At 41.2% G+C, this 20,894-nt stretch overlaps 1 protein-coding gene across 4 annotated transcripts in view; it reads right to left on the bottom strand.

The window, feature by feature from the left end:
* Positions 1-20,894, bottom strand: part of TBXAS1 (thromboxane A synthase 1) — a 239,627-nt gene that overhangs the window by 137,987 nt on the left and 80,746 nt on the right. For all 4 annotated transcript variants that reach the window (XM_030238652.2, XM_050970055.1, XM_009094179.4 and 1 more), the window contains exon 4: positions 9,801-9,853. In XM_030238652.2, coding sequence (XP_030094512.2) covers positions 9,801-9,853 — 53 coding nt within the window. The remainder of the gene's footprint in view (positions 1-9,800; positions 9,854-20,894) is intronic.

Genomic DNA, 20,894 nt, shown 5'->3' with positions numbered 1-20,894 from the left:
CTGGAACAATAAAACACAGTGGCAGTGCCTGTACATCTTTGATAGCTGCCCCTCCCAAAAGCTGGAACAATCCTGCTATAAACCAAGCAAATGAAAATGTAAATGCATGAGCAATTGTCTGGGGGATTCAGATGCTTCGTGTCCTGTAGGCAAAGAAGCAAGGGGGAAAAGGTAGGAAAGCACAAGACACCACTTTTAATATTTGCAATTATTGATTATGCACTTCTCACCTGGAGCCTTTTAAATCCAGCAGAGATCTTCCAGTATATAGGCAATGCTGCCTGCATGGCAGGGTCAGTACTGCCAGCAACACCCCTCATCCTCTGACCTCAGTGTAACCTGCTGCTTCCACTCCTCTGGAAGCAGGGACAGCCTGTGGATTTCAGAGGTGCCAGCCTCTGAGAGTGCAGCTGCCTGCAGAAATCCAGTATCCAAAATGGTGAGCCCAGAGGGGGCCAAGACTGGGAAATTCTCTGAGTGCAATGCCCAGAGCAGTCCCATGGGCAGGTAAAAACACAGTGGTGTATCAAACGGGTCTGCTCCAAGGCTTACAAATTATATAGTTGCTAAAATATTTTGCTAAAGAAATGAACAGATTGAAAATTACAGTTTTTTCATGAACTTCTGTTCCTCACTAATGTTGAAAATCCAATGGTATTAGTTACAGGATGAAAGCAAATAAAATGCCAGTGAGACAGGAGAAAATATGAGTCTGTAGTAAGAATAAGTTTAGGTATTTCAAATATTAATCTTCCCATTTTGTAATATATATCACTATTTCAAAAATAAAAATTTTAATTATTTTAATGGAATTTAATATTTAAAAACTAATGCCTTTCCATGTGATGTCACATTACCATCTGACCTACTTTAACATTTGTCTCTGTACTGCACTTGGAGACCTACTTTCTCTGTCTCCTGCCCCAAACATAGCTTATTTCCTACTGGCCTAAATGGACAGCTGGTGAACATATAAAATTGTTAGGGTGCTTTGGTAACATTTTACTTTGGCCCTTCACACAAAGTATTTCATAAGATGCTCCATACAATAAAAGGTCCCAAAGAACCAAGATCCTCTCATAATGTCACTTTGAAAGACTCTGCAGCAAATCCCCAGTGTCCTTGCCAAGATCTTTTTTCAATAAAATAGATTCCAACATTGACAGAAAAGCTTGGATTATTGCTGAGTGATAAAATGCCTGCTGCTAGACCTTACAGAGTCAGAACATTGCTCCCAACTCACTCCTTTTTCTGTAAACTATTTTAACAGATCTGGGTATGTCTTCAGATTTGCTGTGCAAAACCTAATTTTATTCAGTAGGTACCATCATCCAAAAACTGAAGTTATATAACATGAGAAAGTCCTAAACATTGGTCAAGATGTTCAAATAGTCATGACTCTATGCCTGTAACGAGCTGTGCTGAAGTAAACAACAGCTTGAAGGTCCACACCACCATTTTCAGGCTTTTTTGCATGGGGTAGAGAGGAGATTCTGGGACCAGACAAGATTTTAATCTTAATAAAGTTAGACTAGAAAAAACTCCTATTGGAGTGTACCCCAATAATTGCTGGAGGACATGGTCAGTCTTTTCCCTGATGCAGTGACTGTCTTTGCAGAGCTGCTGTGTCCCTGCAAGGGAGGCTTCTTTGTCATCACTACAGCTTTCTAATTATTCCTGTAGAATTTTATTGGTATGACTAAAACAAATCCTCCTTCAAGACCAGACTTCAGGTTTAGCCACTAAATTTACTGGAGGGAAAAAACATTCACAATCCCCAGGGCGATCCCCAGGTGGCGCATCCCATGCTCCCCAAGACAGGAAAAGAAGAATGAACATAGTAACAGCTGAAAACAACTTCTTCCTCTGCAGTGGGATAAACTTTTGCCTATTGCCTGATGAAATCATACCCAGTTCAGTGCCAACAGGTCTGACATAAAGCAGACCCTCCAGGAAAAGAAAAGAGGTAGTCAAACAGAAAAAGACTAATTTTAGGATGGTGCCAAACCAACAAAGAAAAGGGAGATATTTTGCTCCCCTTTCTATTAATAAAATTTAGTAGACTAAAACTGATCCCCAGACTAATAAGATAGAGAGAAAATCTAAAACCTGTACATGACAAAACAATAAAAAAGTAATGAAGAGATTCGTGGAATTACATAAAAATCTTGGAATGATGTTAAAATTGTCAGGTCATGTTACTGTTTTCAATTCAACATGAGTAAGAAAAACAGGGAGGAATAAAAATCAGAGCATGGAGGAAAAATAGCATAGAGCTAAAGACAATGGAGAGAAGAGAAAGAAAAACCCAAAGCAAATATTTAGGGGGTGAGGGAACGAAGTATGAAAACCATAAACACAGAGCCTAGAAATCAAGGTCATTGATGGAAAAAAACAAAACCAGAACAAACCCCAACAAAGCAGTGGCAACAATTGAACAACCTGATAGGAAACACCTCTGTAGATACCTGCAAAGTGTAGTCATCCTCACAACGGAAAATACTACTCACTATTTTTAAGAAAAAAGGAAAACACTACTCACTATTTTTAAGAAACTAAGTAACAGACATCCCAAATCCATTGCTCTGCAATGCTTTGGTAGCCCAAGGGGCAGAGGCCCCATGAGGTCCTGTCTAAGGGCTCCCCAGCATGGGCAGAGAGGCTCTAACCAGCACCTGCATCCTGGGGCTCCTAGCCAGTGGCATGAGAAAGGGACAGAGCCATGGATGCTCCAGCCTGTCCTAGCTCCTGCTAGGCTTGCAGACAACAGGAACATCCAACAGCCTGCTGATCTGCAGTTCTGCTCTGCATCCTTCTCCAGACCCTGCATGGGATCGGTGGAAAAAGGAAATCCCTTTTGCTCAGTGCTTCTCATAACACAATACAGTAACAAGCTGCTTTTGGATTTCTTTGGGCTGCCAGAAAGAAGGGAAACTGGCATTAGGGAGTGACCTGGAGATTAATTTGGCTCTCCTGTGTAGTGACCAAGGCAGGCAGGAGAAGTTCCTGAACTGAGTGTTAAAATTGATCTGCTTCAAAGGCTGCCAAGAAAGGGGACACACACACACACACTGGGAGGTGTGATACATTTGCCTCCCTCTACACATATTGAAGGGAAATTATTCAAGAAATGCATTAAAAAATTACCATGCATGGCACTGGGAACACCAGTTTATAATCAGATACATAGCGAGTGAAGGCAGAGACCATTAATAGCTACTGAACATTGCATATTGCATGTATCTGCTTTAGGTTTGCATCAATACTTCTGGAGTGCTGTAGGAAATTCTAATGAAAGCATTTAATATGCACAGCAAAATCTACAACGGTGCTGTTCCTAGGACTGATATATTGAAATAATGCCGCAGATTTTTCAGTCTTTTGGAAGCTCTCCGCCTGCTTATTTCCAAATGGTGGAAAAGGGTAGGGAGGAAATTACAAGGTGGACTTTACAGCTTGTTAAAACATTGAACAGGCTCCAGTAGATAATGAAGGTGGTAGAGCAATGTGAAATTGTGTCTAAGGAACTAGTTTTTGTAACTCAGAATATTTCCTCCCCCTTCCTTGAAATGAGGATGACACATTGTGGTATGCAGGTGTAACATGATAAGAAGAAGCAATCTGTTCAGCAGTTTCATTCCCTTTAAAACTATCATTTTAACCATTAATTAGCAAAGAAGCAGGCAGCAGAGATCAAAGATCACCTGTGCTGTATATTAGCTTTAAAACACTCCTCAGGCAGCACGTTTTCAAAAGAAACTTCACTTTCCAAATACTCCTCGGATGAAGCTCACCAGGACTGTGCTTCAACAGCTAAATGCTGCACAGTACCAGTGTGCAAGGAACCAAAAGGAAACACTTCTGCAGGAGGAAATGGAGGTGAAACCTTCTCCTAGCCAAGGCTGCTATATGTACACACACACAGAAGCAGACCAAGATTTAATCAGGTTCCCCAGATGCTTAGATATGGTACAAGGGCCTGCTCCTGCTTCCATTGTCAATCTTAGGTGCTGACAGAGTTTTGGCCACTCTCTCAGAGCTGTTCCATGTCTGACCAAATCTGTCAGTGAAGCCACTCCAAGCAGGAGATGTTCCTGTGCACAAACAGTCATTTGCTGGAGCTATGGTCACAGCAGTTTGTACATGCCATGAGCACAGACACAAGCATCAGGAACGTCACGCAGGTGACAGGCAGTGTCCTTTGTTGCCTTGCCAAGAGCACATAAAATCCTGTTTGTTTCATATGCTTGTATTTCACACTCTCTTTCCAGAGGTATAAAAGATGACATCAAGTCTTTGACTTACATTGGCTTAAACAGCTGCAGTAGAGTCACAGAGGGATTGGATGGAGAAAATCTGGGAGAAAGCACAACAGTGAGCACATGCCTGCAGCTCAGCCACCCCAGGGCAGCACCTGGAGCCTCCGAGAGAAGTGGGAGAGATTTGCACACAGAAGAGTCCACCAAAGGTTTCGATCCCAATGGCTTTGCCTGCACTGAGGGCTGGAACTGTAAAATTGTGATGGGCCTTTGAGTTCTGTCTGTGAATACACAGAACACAAATGTCCCTGGACCTCCCTGGGGCAGCCAGAGGCTACAGTACCAAGGCAAGAACCATCATAGAGTACACAAGCTCAGGCTGCACAGTTCTCCTGGGAGGTCACAGTCCACACAGCAGATTTGTCCATGGCTGTGAGGTGCTCATCAATAAATACCTTGGACAACACTAGTACATGAGGTATCAATTTGCAATGTTCCAGAGACCTAAGTACATTTGAAACGCGCCAGAAATAAACTGGTCAACTAATTTACTGTAAATTTTGCCAACAATCTGCAGCCCACAGGTCTGCATGTGCAGAATGTAAAATACTCCAGTAGTGACCAGGCAGCCACAAAAACAATTCCACCTGGTACAGTGACACAGACCCCAGCTCTCAGAACAGAGGGGTATGCCACCTTTGGGGCAAGTCTTTAGGCATCAGTCCCACAGAAGGCTATGTTTTCAGGACCAATTAACTCCAGAAACAAGAGGAGAAACTGGTGATGGTATAACCAAAAGTAACTCACAAGACTTGTTCCAGCAGCTTGATTTAACCACTGGAGCCAAATATAACCAATACCTAATTATGTTTAACTGTGGGAATTCAGATGGAGATGTAGCATTGCACCATGAATTCTGCCCTGGAGTTTCTGCCCAGGAGTATTGTTGGGTTTCAGTCCTTTTTTGAAAACAATTTTTTAAAAATAGGTTACTGTTTACAAATTCTCATAGCAATTAAAAGAAACGCTCCTGAAAGTTTAACTTAAAAACATTAAGATTGTCCTATTGCTCTGCCCATTCATGCAATAATATTTTCCACTTCAGAGGGAATGGCTAACAAATTTCACAGAAGAGCAACTAAATTGTCTACATGCAAAGTGCTATCAAAAGAGAGGGTAGAGTGGGAGAAGAAATATTTTTCTCCCCATTAACTTCTTCCAGGAACAATAGAACTAGGAGTTTATGTGTACCAACAGCACTAAAAATATTTTTAAGGCACAAATGCAATCGGTTTTTTATGGCCCTGATTCAGCAAGGTAGACAGACTTCTGGTTAACTTGAAGCATGTTGAGCAATACCATTGACTTTAATGTGATTACTCATGAACTCAAAGTTAGGGTTCTGCTGTACTGTACAATTTGCAGGTAGTTAATGGAAGAAAGAGATAGCTCTAACCCACATCAGCAATTCTGGGGCTGGTCAACAATCTTATAGAGTCAAAGAACCTTACCACAACACATAAAGGAGAAAGCAGTGAGAAGAAAATAAATCTTGATGAAACATGGAAGACCTGACATCAGCCAAAAATATACTGCTCTTTAAGGAAAAAAATCCAGGCAAGTGAGGCTACCAAAATTCCCTGTCAGGTTACATGGGTAACAGAGATTATGGAGGAGCTATAAAACAGCAACAGGAAGCTTGGTTTTCCCTATCATTGTCCAGGTATGATTTCTTCTATCTGAAATATAAAAAGTAAATTTCTTAAAATACCAAAAAAAGGAAGTACCCCATAAGAGGTAGTAAGTACAGTAGACCTCCCCCCCCCCCACCCAGTGCAAAAGAGGAAATCAAACAGGACACATTTTTTTCATAAAACTGAGTTATTTCTTTCCATGAGCCTTGAGAAACAAAGTTGAGAATACTTTTCCTGGAATCACTTTTTCCACAGAAAGCAGAATGAGGCTAGAAATAGAGGGCTTAAAAACTTTGTGGCATTAAAATAGCAATAAAGGCATTGTTTCTTCAGTTAAATTCAGCTCATGATGAAGACATCAGTTCCCTGCAGGAGGAGATCCTGCCCTGTCTACCTTAGGTTTGTCCCAAAGCATTTCATGACAGCAGAAGAAAGAAAAAGGCTTTGAATCAAGTTCCACATGCCCAAATCCCAGAAATGCACATCCCTCTCCCATCCACAAAAGGGGAAAGCCCCAAGCCCCCACACTGACAAACCAGAGCCTCTACTACAGACCTCATCAGACCTATCACAGCAAGCTGAAGTTGAATGTCCAAGTCAAGGCAGAGTAAGAATAGGGCTTGACCTGCTGCAAGCTATTTCAGATGCAAAACAACATGAAGAAAGAGCGTCACCCCACAAATGGCACTGAATTTTAATTTGTTCTCACTCTTTGGTTATACACAGTGAGGTCTATGTTATGACCTCTTACATTCTTCCCCATGTCCAAATGCACTGCTACAGGCCAAGGCAGAATAAATTCCTCCATCCCAGAGCAATTAACTGCCCACTTGGGGCTGTGTCATATTTTCTACAATCACAGGTAGTATGTTGTTGGGCCAATAATATTATTATTATTATTTTGGTAGATTTCTTTTAGTCCAAATCAGTTCTGTAAAGCCATAATGATGCAATAGCAGCAGAGCAGTCAAATGCATATCAGATGCATATAGAAGGCAAAACTAACTTGCTCTCACATTGTAGAAGTTGCTTTTCTGATTTCATAAAATATGTTGTCCCTCTTTATTTCCCTGTCTGCTTTTATCACCTATTTCCAATCAGCAGCTATTAACCTACAATTGAAATGAACAACTGGGTATGGGGAAGGTGAGGATAAAGCAACATAGCATCAATATTCATCCAAAAAATGAGTGATGTAAGTCACTAATTTCCACAGCAAACAGGGCTACTTTCCTACAGAACTCTTATGTGAAAAAGGGAATATTCAAGCCACATCTTATTAAGTACTAGTACACTGTTTTCCAAATAGGATTGTTTTCAACTCCATTTTTGTTATGGAGAAATAACACACATATTTTAGAGGAAGGATTTTTATAGGAGGTACTCCAAATTATAGCTAAATCAAAGATTTCCACTGATGCAGGACCTCCACAAAAGTCACATCAGTGGCTTGGATTACCCTGTTGAATAGAAATGCTCCATCTCTGCTTTTGCACCAAACCAGAGCTGTTTGTTTCTGCCTTGGCCTCCACCGTGGGCCACCTCTGTATGAAAACAAACAGTTTTCACAGCACAAACTCACAACTGATGACTATTTGCATTGTCTGTCTTTATAAAATATCAGTACCATCACCTCTCCTTTGGATTTGCACACAGGAGCAAAGGGAAAAAAAAAGCTTTTGTGACCTACAAAAGCCTTACTTGAAATAATTCTCTTCGACTTGAGGCCTTTTGGAATGGAAGGGATATATTGTTTTGACTTGATTAAAGCTGAAAAGTTGATTTGACATCCTGTTGTCAAGGAAACCAATTCACACACAAAAGAAAACAGTTGTGATGGTATCATTCAGACTATTCAAGTGACCTTAGGAAGAAAAAAAGGCTTCAGTTCCAAAGATTTGTATTCAACTCACTTCACCACTGTAGAAATAAAGATCATTGCTCTTTATGCTTATTGGAAAGCAGTTTTCAATCTGGGAAAAGAAAAAATGCCACATCTTCCATCTGCCAGATCCAATACTTTGCTGGGAATATACACATAAACACACCTACCATTTACTTGCCTGTTTCAAAGAACCACAGAAAGAATCACACTGAAGACTCATAGGGAAGGAGAAAGAATTTCTTTAATTGACAGGACTGTGATAAATACCCCCTGACACATGCCCCACCTATTGAACAGCAGCTTGCAAGCCAGGTTTTAAAACATCCTACTTCAACCACAAATAGACCTTACCTTGAACACAGCATTGTTTGCATCCAGCTTTGTTTTCCTGGGAGACATGAAAAAACAGCATTTTTTTCTCTGCCAGCCTCTGTGATCCCTCACTAATTGAGTTTTCCATGCATGCAATAAATGAAGTTTACCTATGCTAACTCTCTTCCCACCTAGAGAATCCCAAAGAGTCAGAACTATCCTGGCTGACCACGACCACCATCATCCAGCTTTGCAGTCTGTGCAAGTCTCACAGAGGTTCCATTCCCTAATAGCCTGCAAGTGGATTGCAGAAATAAAACTTTCTATCTGCTCACACACTGTAATTATACATCTCTTTCTCCAGTGACATAGCCTTGCCTGGCTGACTGAGCAGACAGATGACTAAATAGCAACTTGTCTCAAATTCAGCTTAGAGAAAAAATAAGCATGATATTAATAAGGAGGGAAGTATACTGAGGAATAAATGCCAGTGTTCTTACATTATTGTCATTTAAGGGCATCACACCAAAGGTCACAGAGATAATAAGCCTCAGTCACTTTCCATTTGTTACACAACATACAAATTGCCACAGCATTAATGAATATCTTTTCCCATTCCCAGCCAGCCAAGACACTGCATTATTTCCTCCTAGACAAGTACCTAGCCCTTGGAATTCATTATTTCCATCACTTCTTGCAGCACTTTGTCCTTAGGGCTGAGCATAAATGCCACAAGGTGGCTGTGACTGAAGCATCAAATGCCTGAGCCTGACTTCCTTCTGCTAGAGCTTTTTTGCTGGGACAACATAGAGAGCTCATTGGTATCCTTTGTAATCAAATATGTATACACACAGACATTCACAGGTGCTCTCTTACAACTATCTTAAACTCCTTGCAGACCACTGGAAAGAAAAAAAATGATATTTTTATAATTTGTGGATGTTGCCCAACACATATGTATTGAAATAATAGTTATGGTACAAACACCAACTGACCACAACAATGGAAGATACTAGGGGACAAATACATTTCCACTTAAAATGATGACAACTGGAAAGTAAGTAGTTCTTGGAACAGAAATTACATTCATGGAAATGTGGAAGGGCTTCTGTGAAGGATATACTGCTTAAACCCTCTTTACTTCTAACCAACTGCTAAGACAGCACAGCTGAGCTATAGAGAGAGGAATGCCTCATTTCTAATCTGTGCCTCATTGTATTTTAAGTTTAGGAATTTTGCATAAATATAGATAGTAACAGCTGAACCAAATTCACACTATTTCATAAACTGAGGGGTTTTTAAGATGACAAATTATTATTTCCACTGTTCACTGTAAGCATAAAGAATATGCAGATGAAAAGATAATATTGAAGGCTGGTGGCTTTGTACAGTTCTGAAAAGGACTACACTTTATGTGCATAAATTAAATAAAAGAGAGAAAAATCAAGTTCAGTCCCAAAAGCTGAACTAAAATAAGCCAAGAGTACTTGCTGCATGTAATCAAACCACCTCCACCTCAGTCCCCCAGACTGAAACACTGCACCCTGCATTTTGAGGAATATCTTATCTTGGTATTTTCTCCTCTCCCACCCAACAAACTCAAAGAGCAAGAGCCAGAAAGAAGAAAGCTGACAGCACTGCTAAGCTTACCCACAAACAGGTCCATAGTCTTTGATGAGTTTTGCGTGGCTTTCCCAAAACCCCTGGAAGAAAGAAAAAAGCACAGTATTTTAGAGAATTGCTTAGCAGAAGCTCTGTTACACACTGTTTCTACCACTCACACAAAGCTTTGAACCTCAGCCAGGAGAACCTGGTATTAACTCATAACTTCACCCTTCTAATATTGTCCACATGTGACAAACACAGAGTCTAGAAAGGATGGCTGGAAAAACAAATCCCAACCCCAGAAAAGATCTGGACAGCCATGAAACGTGTTTTCATCAATGTTTTATTCTCCAAAATTTGTTACCATTTCCTGATTTATTATTTTTAACTAACTTCACCATTTTGGTCCTGACTTAATTTTTTTCAGATATGCAAATGGATGGAAAACTAACAGAGAAATTAATAAGGGGACAAATATATCACTTATTACACAAAAGGGAATATGGCAAGGTAATCTTGTTTTGGTTTTAGTCACATCATTTAAAAAAAAACCCAACCTGCCAAGTCAGAGTTTAGCATAAAGCAGTCAGCTGGTACATTCCACAGAATAGTAAGCAGATTTCTTTCTTAAATTTTTACTATTTTTACTGTCTTTCATTTTCATAATTGAAGAAAATTCGTATCCATTTATCTAAATAAACCTGTCACTATACTCAAGTGTTAGTGTCTTAAATGAACTCAAATTGATCAATTTAAAGAAGGTGTGCAAAATATATAATATCCCTGAAAATGAACAATAAAAAATCTGTTTTAATGAAACCATAATATTGAGGACCATGTTCCATTGTGTTTGCAACTTGTCTATGGAAAAAGTAGCCCATTTGATTGCATTAATCTGCATTTATATTAATAGACAGATTATCATGATCTATTTTCATTCTTAAGAGAAAATTCACTAAAAAAGTAGACTGCTTATGTCTCATATTGAATCTTTCTTGATTTTTACAACATACCACAGAATATTAGCTAGAACAGTACAACTACTGTAAATACATCTACTGCTGGCATAAATAAACAAGCCCATGCAATGTGTGTATGCTTTGAGAGTATTTTGACACACTAAGCAAACAAAAATCCGGTAACCAAAAGTAATGATCCAGCTTGACACCCTTGGGTGCTAACTTATTGTCCAAATTAGCAAAGCACTTGCCACCACCTACAGTCCTCCTCTCATAGAGTCCCTCAATTTTTTTTTTTAATTCTTATAGTACAATTGTGCTTTTTTTTCCCCTTTTTTTTTTTAATCCTGGACTTGCAATACTTTTATTCTGCAGGACAATATGTCCCTAGTTAAAGGGAAGAACTCTAGGCTCCCCTTTAGCTACAAAAACCACAGGATGACGTGTAAGAAAATGCACTGAAGATAAAATTATAAAAGAGGTGGATTAGATGACAGCCTGAGGAGAATGCATATTTCCTGAAAATAATATACACACTCCCCTGAAAAATTCTTCACTACTAAGGTAAGCAGAAAAGCCTCACACATTAGCACAGAGAAACTAAGGTGCACAAAGGCTTTGCAACACCACAAATACAGACAGCTAACTCAAAAAGACTTTTGCCTACAGACACTGTGGGAGGGGAAAAGGCACATACACATTCACACCGACCTGCATTTTTGCTACAGAGATACACAGCCTGCAACTGCTGTGATTTCAGCATCATAAAGGCTGTCTGCTGATGCAGGGGGGTATCCTGGGGTCAGATTCTCCAGGCAGCCATTTCAGGCTGGCCCAGCAGGCTCAGCCCATGGGCACACTCTGGCCACAGTGCCCAGGAGAGCAAGCCCAGGCTCCACAACCACAGCTGACCCTTCCAGCCACGAAGGGCACAGCTCCAGGGCACGGCCACAGCCCCACCAGGGTGCAAAGCACTGCTGTATCACAGCCTCACTGCTCGGGCACGGCAGAGGAACTTCCAGTCCTGTGGGGCAATGCCAAATCAGGTCTGATGTCCAGCCCATTCCCTCGTAGCCCACTTCCCTCCTAGCCTGAGCCTTCAGCAAGGACACCCACACTGCAGCCTGAGCCCTGCCTGCTCACCGTGCTTTGGATTGCAAGCACGCACATAGGTATTGCACTTGCTGTACCCACCAGCTGCATTCCAGTGAGCCAGCAGGATATTAACATTTTCAAGAAGCCTAGGCTTTAAATGATTCAGTGAAAAAGCCTTCCAGAAAGCCAGCTTCTTGGAAGAACTGCTTCTGGCTCACTGCATGGTGGAGGGGGTCAGGCAGAACACATTTCAAATCAGATCTGTTAACCAGTAACTGGTTTTCCACCTCCAGGACTCCTAAATAATTGCACTGGCTTAAAATTAACCACACATTTTTTTTTTTCCCCCCTAAAGTAAGAAGTACTAGCCTGCAGGATGGGGGAAGAGAAGGAGTTTAAAAGAACCTGGGAAAGACCATGAGAAAGCATCCTCAGGAATAAAAGAAGCCTTAATTCTCCACTTTCTCATGCCTTGCAGACTGCACACACACTCACCCCTACCAGCCTGCACTGTTCACCCCTGGGACCCACTGCTGTCCTGGCCTCCTCCAGGGCCTGGTAAGCACCTGGCAGCAGGTCCCATGGCAGCAGGTCTGGGAAAGAGAAGACAACAGCACACACAGGACCCCAGGGAACTGTGGTGGCTGGACTGTAAATAGGGCAGAGAGCACGTGCACCTATCCCTTACACACCACAGTATGCCTTTCAGCTGGAGGAAGCTGGGGCCACAAAAAGGCCCCTGTGTTTGCTCCTAATAGCCATAAGGAAAGCCAAGGAACCTGCATTGTCTCAGTGTGAGGGGACAAGCCACATCCACAGAGCTCTGCCAGTTCTGCAGCATCATCCCCAAACACGGCCTCCAGCAGACAGGTACCCAGAAAACATCCTCGCCTTCTCCCCTGAGTCATGTTTCAAGCACAGCAAGCCTCATAAGAGCTTTTGGTAACTTATTTACACTGGCTGAGTTTAGTTTGCTTCAACCAATTATGGCAGACTTGTCCATGTTTTATAATTGCACTTGTACTTAGTATCTAGGACCTAACCAAGCACCTGCTCACAATCAGCTGCTGTTTTACAAGAAAATGGGAGTAGAAACCACCTATATTTGGCTCCTTTCCTCCTATTTATCCACTGTGTGATCTGCAAACTCAGAAATGGCACCTGCTGACTTGTACCCAGTGGCTTTATGATCCCTAAACTAGGAATTATAACAAAGCAACATGGGGATTAGGAATGGAATAATAAGGGGAAAATGGAAATATATGCATTCTGGCTTTTTTTGAAAAACAGAAGGAAACTGGAAAGCAAAACCACTCAGTATTATGATATGACGCCATGTGCATCAGGAAGAGCTGTTGTGCAGTAAACACTCAGTAGTAAAAATTAAAAGCATAGTTAGCAATGATGCTCCAAGCTTAAAAAAAAAATCACTTAGGGTTTTCTTTGTTTGGAAGCTGCAGAAGATGAGCTATCATCATCAACTCAGAAAAGGGTGGGGCCAGGGGGACCAGTCACATGCAGCCCATACAGTGAGGTACCAGCCTGAGGTCAGTCCATCATTAAATGGGATAATGCAGGGGTAGAAAAGCTTCTTCCCCTGAAGAAAGCATATTTTACAGCATCTGGTATACCATGGAAACAGCAGCTCAAGTGGGCTGACTGCTGCACACCCAGAAGGTTCTTTGTTTACATATCTGGTGGTTGCCTCCCTGCAGGGAATTTGCATTCTCCCCTTCCTCTGAGTGTGTATCATCGGCTGCATCTGTGGATAGAACCACTCACAAGGCCAAATCCTGCTCTCAGGGATACAGGCACAACCCCCACGGAAGAGAACAAGATTTGGGTCTACACCAGACAAAGCAAAGTCTGGTCACTGCCAACCATTTTTTCTTGAAATACCGACTGCTGAAGATTCAGCTTGAGCTGCGTACGTGAAAGGGCTGAAATTGCTCAAGTATCCCCTCTCCTTTTTTTCAATAGACTCTGCCACTCCAAGACAGATACTTCAGCAATTTCCTCCTCATTGCATATTCACCTTGCTAGTTCTTCACAGCAAGGAAAAAATCTGCGGCAATGTCATCTTTCCTCCTGGCTGAAAATGGTTGTAGGCACTAAGCCAAAGTTTTCACAAAGAGGCAGTATTTCAGAGAGAAGCTATGTATTTTGATTTTTGGGGTGTTTAACATGAGGCATATCCAGCCTATGCCTTTTAGTTGCTCAAGACCTGCAGATCTCATGGTTTCAAATGGAAAATGACTCAGACTGTATGGAGGATGCTTTGAACATTTCTGCTTAGGGCAGGTGTAAAACAAATTATGTGGTTTATGAACTTCACTGTGCTCCTTCGGGATCATGAGATAAAATGGTTTGAAGAGAGCCACAAAGCTGGGATCCAGCAAATGCCTGCTCCTGACAGTAACTCAAAATCTGGACTCCAAAACAGTTCCTAAAGAATGCAATGAGGATAGCCCTTGAATTTTGCAGTACTGAACCTCACAAAAGCTACTGAGCTCCGAGGAGATGGACATGATGAGCCCATCAAAATTCATTGCATGTGGGAAACAATACCCATGCAAGAACAGCTAAGGAAAGAAGGCTTCTTTTGTTGCTCCCTTCTGAAAATTATCAGATATTATCTGATGCCAGTCACTTTACCAAGACACCCTCGATTCAAACTTGCAACTCGGAAGCCAAAGATACCACATCCCATAACAAGTCCCATATATTCTCCACCTTTATCACCCTGTATCAGATGTGATGCTCTGTTTCATTGTGATATTAATAATCACAGCATCATTATTCAAGTGCACACCTCATATCAAGAGATAAAAAAAATCTATACAGTTATTTATAGATTTTTAGCATTCAATGGGCTTTTGCATATCGTTTTTCCTTTGACCACCTGAAAAAGAAAATTGCTACTAACCTAGTACCCAAAATGATTTTTTTTAACACAAGCTAACATTTAATTAAAGTAACCTTGTATCAGTCTGCAACCGTCTTTGAAGGAATGACCCCAGACTGTACATCAGCTCCAGTAATAATCCTAGTGAAATCACTAGGATGCCAGCAGACAAGAGGAGAAACACAGCATGAACTTCTAAGCAGCCTGATTCTGAGCTATGTACATAGTTTGTTTCCTTTGATCATTACCATTAATGGTTGTCCTCTGTGTGTAATTTGGTTTAATTTATGTGTGTGTCATTTCAGATTTTAAAAAACACATGTAGCCCTTCTAAATTTATTAAAGGCAGCCTTCGTACCCTTAATAGTTATTAAGAGAGGTTACTGTTATGTAATTAAGTTAATCTCATCTGTAAAGGCTAATTAACTGAACACTAATTGAATCTGCATATGAAAATTTTGACAGTGTTCTCATTACACAATTTTAAAAAAATTACCTGAGCTAAATACCAAACAAATTGTAAATTTCTTTCCTTCTACCTGTTCAGATCTTTAATAAAAATTAAGTGGGCGGGTTATTTCTGTGCACTGCATTAGTCCTTGTTGTCCTTCACTAAGAGCTGTTACCTCACTTCAGTGAAACAGCTTTAGTCCCTCCCTGAAACATGGCCATTTCCCCATTTCCCCTCTTGCACGAGCTCTTCCTTTCCCCCTCTGCCCTTACCCCCTGCCTTTGATTGCCCTCTTCATCCTCTGTCACCTCTCCTACTCAGAGAGGACAAAGGTTCTTGGGTTCAAGTCCTATCGCACAAAGGATAAGAAGGCATCCAGATATCACCTTAACCATATCACCAAAAGGATCAGATGGCACAATACAATTCAGCCAGGCCCATTCAGCATGCCAGCTTAAAGCCACCTCGGCAGCTTTGGCAGGGTGCCACCTTTTTGCCCCCAAAGACATCTCAATAGTGAAGGACTCATCTCATCCTTCTCCACCTCAGTGTGCCAGCATTACCAAAGCAAGACATGTTTTGGACCTTTTTCTGAGGTTTGTATTTTCTTGAGACATTTACTGCTTAAACTAGTCGAGTTTCCAAATGGGAATTAAGAAAAGCTCATCATCTTGTCTGGTGTTTGCTGTTTCTCCCCATTAACCAGGTTAATGGCTGATTCTAATAGGCTGGTAACTGAAGAGTTGGAGGGAGGGGGAGCCAAGGAAGAAAACACACAGTGGAAAGCCTGACCTCAATAGCATGCAAGATTTCTCAGTGTGTGGGACCCTGAGTCCTCAGATTTTCCTCACAAAACCAACCACGTGTCTTTGACATCAGGTTGAAAGCACCTGCACTGCCCAAAGGAATGGCTGGATGGAGCAGCTCCAGCCAGTTCAGTCCCTCAGGCACCCCATGGCAGCCCACTCCACAGCAAATACTTAATGGAAAACGGGATATAGTGCTTTCTGTCTTTCTTTAGGAAAATAACATGTTTTCTAGGTGAGGGAGCAATGAAAGGTGCATGCAGATTTCACTATACATTTGGTCTGGTGGCTGGGGAACCACTGTCACACTCAAAAGGACGAAAATCAGGATAAAAACCCAAAAAACAGTAAACATCAAAGCTGTAGGGAAGTGAGTATGGATGGAGTAGAAGGAAAAGATACAGCCAGGAAAGGAGGAAGTCCACAGTTTTCTCAAGGGTCAATCCTGGTCCATGTTCGGAGGACTGAGTGTGGCACAAAAGGGAGTCAGGCTTCAGTGAAGTACATGGTTCTGGAAGTTCAGTGAAATCCATGGTTTTCTCAGCAAGCAGAGAGACTGAGATTGTCATACCAGAAGAACTGGGTGACCTGAAGAACCTGAACAACTGCAACAGAGGAGAGTCTATAGTTGAAAGCAAAGCTTCATGCCCTTAGAGAGAGACAGTGTTAACTCCAAGAACTTCTGCAGTAGCAGGTGAATGCTTGAAAATAAGACAGAAGTGAAAAACCTGGATGGAGGCATTAACCATAAGATAAAGATGATGGAAAAAAGTATGATGGAAACTACAGATGTAGAGTATCTGGGATAGGCTTTCTCTGGAATGCTGCATGTAAATTTGATGAGCTGCCACATTCAAAAGGAATGAAGTAAAAATGGAACAACTGGAGAAAATGGTTACAAGGATCTTTGGGGAATAGAAGGCCTGTCTTACAAGTCATAATTAGGAGAGTCCATTTTAGCTAACCAAAGGTTGGTTTTAGCAGACCAAAGGGAGGAGACATGTTTGCTGTCTACAGTTGTACTGGGAGGAATTATAACGGAGAAAAAAATATCTATTTAATATAAAGGTCTACATTACTAAAAGATCAAAGTCATATAAACTGGCTGTGGATAAACGTTGCTTGAAATGAGATAAAAATTATTGACTATTGAAGCTGCAAGATTTTAGAAACCTTTTAGTCAAAACAGTGGAGACAGGAACCAAGGCATGGATACTTATACAAATGAAGTGTAGGATGAATAACCCAGGTCATCTACACCAGCCCCTCAAGGAGATCTACAGTCACTTCTAGAACAAGAGGGACTCTTCTCATGGAAAATATTTACTACACGTGCACACTGAATTCACACTTCTAGTTGACTCAACTTTCCAACTCCTTCTCATGTAGATATAGTCTCATACATTAATTTGGCATACTGCAATGAGATTCTCGCGTTCTTTTTGTCTCTTTTTTCAATCTCATTTCACTTTAGAGACTTCATTTCCTCAACATCTCTGGGCTGTTAAATGCCAATCTGTCAAAGGTGGGGAGTTGGAAGTACACAAGATTAAGCAATTTGCCAAATGCCACACAAGAAGTCAGTGGCAGAGCCAGAGACAAGCTAAAGAGTTCAGAATTCTCCTCCTTGGTAGCTTACAAAAACATTCCTTCTCTGCCACAGAAACACAGACAGTATATGAGAAAGGAAAGGAATATCAACAAATTTGATCTGTTTCTGAGCTTTCAGACATATCACATGCCTGAGGCTTTGAAGAAAGGCGTGAGGAAAAGGAACTGTATATGCACGGTTAACTCTAAAATGCTTTAAGTAGAGGGAGGTTTCTTCCTCACCCAACTATTAGCTTAAGATTGAATTACTCTTATAGTATGCACAGCTACAAATGTAATTAGTCATAAAATGATCCAGACCCTCAAATTATTGCAGCGGCTGCATTTGATTCTGATTATTGCAATGATGAATTCTCCAGTCTGATTACACTGGCTAGAATAATATTTCTTTTTATCTATTTGAAAGTTACCTGCTGTTAGCTTTGACCTTGTTTATATCCACTATAGAGATATAATTGCAAACTTACTATTTTTACTAGGACTATTGTCTAGATAACACTTACCCCTGCCAGGCCCTTATTTTACTTCATAGTAAATGTCACACATGACACCTATTCAGGCTTCTAGGAACCTTTGTCCAAACCAGAAAACATGTCATTATGAAGACATGTACAAAGAGAATTACAATTTGTTCAATGTGTATTCATGAAAGGCTCCATATGAGGTCTTACAGACTCACTGCAGTTTCTGATCCTTTGATAAACATATATTTATAAAAAGTCAAGAAACTAGAAGAAAAAAATTAGAAAGGAACAATGGATTTATTTCTTTTTTTACTAAAGTATGTAATTTCCACTAAATGTCTAAGTTGTCTTCCTTCCAAACCGGGTGCAATTCTCTCCTGCACAATCTCTACTTACATGTAATTCCACTGGATCACTAACCACCTTTGCTGCCTTAATATTACTGCATCCTCAAATTACAACAGGAAAGCAGAGAATTACAGTGCTCTCTATAGGAGGGAGTTCACTGTACAATAGAGGACCACTGTAATGTGGATTTTCACTGTGAGCTCAATGTCTCAAATGGATTAGCATAAGCCTTCGGCACATCTCACTAACAGTGAATGAATTTTATTCATTTTCTTTGCTGGCCTTCCTTAAGAGAAGTAAAACAGTCATCTTCAAACATAATTTGAAGAAATGAAAACAACTTCTTGTAGGACATACAGACATGGTAGCTAAGTCTAAGGAAAACAAAGATTTGGGGAGTATTCTGACAACACAGCAACCCACAACACAGTTTCTGAGGGCAGCAAAGTGGCACTCAGAGAAATGAGAGTTGACTTCTTTCCCGAGAAGGGGAGGCAGGGACTCCTACCTCCAAGGAGCTTTTTCCACTTCAGAAGAGTGTCCCCTTCCTTCTCAGACCTATCAACAACAGATTCCTTCAGACCATGAAGTCATTTTAAAGAATAAAACACATTAACCAAACCCATTGTGAAAAAGTCTGTCTTGGGTGCCAGAGTGCAAACAGACTATGAAATAAGCATTGGAAAAATTACACATCCATGTGCAAATCTTGCACCTTCACCTACAGAATGAGGATAACAATGATTAGGCTTTCTTTTTTGATGCAAACTCTGGGCCATCTCATACTCCGCACTAGTGCCTAAGTGGGCACTATTCACTATTTCAAGAAAACCTCATCTATGGGACACAAGATTACTCATTCAGTGAGCAATATCTTGGCCTCCTCAGAGACCTTCCCCCCATATAGTGCTAGGGTTCTCTGCCATTGTTTATGAAATGTTTATAAAGTCCATGCCACCTAATTTTCTGTGACCACCAAGTTGAAAACTATGAAACATACACTTAAGATAATCACAAGTGAAAGAACTTAAGAAAATCACAAATTCAGGTCTGAAATTTTGATTTTTTATTGTGATGATGCTAAGACACAGAACAGTGTCCAAACCAAAGCACTAGACAGCAAGCAGAGTCCTGCATCGAGGGAAGAGACCTGGAAAGATCACTACATGTGACAGACATTAATCATGCCACTTAATGCATTACTGAAAGATACCAGGACTATTTCTGTATTTTAACATGGCCAGACAAGCTCAGCTTCCTCTTGCCTAATTCCCACCTTGTATGGATGCAGCTCTCAAGCACGGAAAGAAAAACATCCCCATAGATTGTAGTGGCCTCTGATGGAGAGCAGAGCATTCTGCTATCTGCAGCATGGCCAGGCCAGGCATAGGCATGACAGGTCCCTTTTGCTCCCACCTATCACATGGCACCTCTGAAAAAGCCACAAGGTTAAGGACAGACTTGTCAGCTTGACACACACAAGGCTCGAGGTGAGCCCATACATTCAGCAGGGCAGGAGGGGGAATGTGTCTGCAGAGCAACATCTTCAGCCCAACCAGGGGAACAAACACTCCCAGCACTTCATCCTGCTCCCAGAGCAACATCCACCAGGTAGGACAGACCTACCCCAAAGCACTATGGACAGGGATGATGCAGAATACTTTTATCCCCTTGGGAATACAACCAACTGTAGCCCTGATAGCCACATCACAGCAGGCAGCTGACTCTTCACCTATTTTAAAATAACTGTTCCATCAAAATTTCCTTGTTTTCATAAGGTAAGTTATTCTTGATGTTCTGTCTTGAAGTCAAACACTGTTTAAAACCCAAGCCACCCATGTGATAGCTTGTAGGATCTGAGCACAAAAACCAGAATCACGAGAAAGCCACATCAGGCCTCACTGGAAAGGGATTAGGAAGAGGCAAACAGAAACACACAAGCCAATCCCTGTGTGGGCTGGAAAGAGGACAAAGACAAGGACACTAAACAGGAGGCTGCAGTGGAATAAGAATTTGGGAGCTCTAGTAATCAGTAAAATCACTGGCTAGTGCAGGATGCATCAAGCACAGTCAGAGTTTAAACTGAGACAATTTCATAGACAGAAGAATTCAGGTTTGGAGGTGGAGATTCAATTGGCTCCTGTCAGCCATTCATTTCTGTTTCTAGATCATCACTCAGGGCTGGATTCTGCAGCAGCACCAGAAAAAAAAAACCCAAAAAACTCCTTGTCAAGCCATCTGGGCTTGCTTCTTTTTTTAACGAATGATGCTGCACACCTGCAAATACCAGATATTTTCCAGAGGAACCAATGAATTTAGCTGTCCTTTCATAACTGAATTCATCTGCACACAGGCAAGGAGAAAGGTGACTGGCACCCTCATTCAGTACAACACTTATGCAGGCCTAGATGCTTTGGCATAAGGCACAGAATCGAGGGCAACAACTCCTCCTCCATATCCCTGTGAATTAGCCACATCCCTAAGAGACTGGGCCACTGGC

Source organism: Serinus canaria, chromosome 1A, assembly GCF_022539315.1.
Source record: "Serinus canaria isolate serCan28SL12 chromosome 1A, serCan2020, whole genome shotgun sequence".
NCBI lineage: Eukaryota > Metazoa > Chordata > Aves > Passeriformes > Fringillidae > Serinus > Serinus canaria.
The sequence above is the reverse complement of the archived record's forward strand: the minus strand, read 5'-3'. Positions and strand labels throughout refer to the sequence as shown.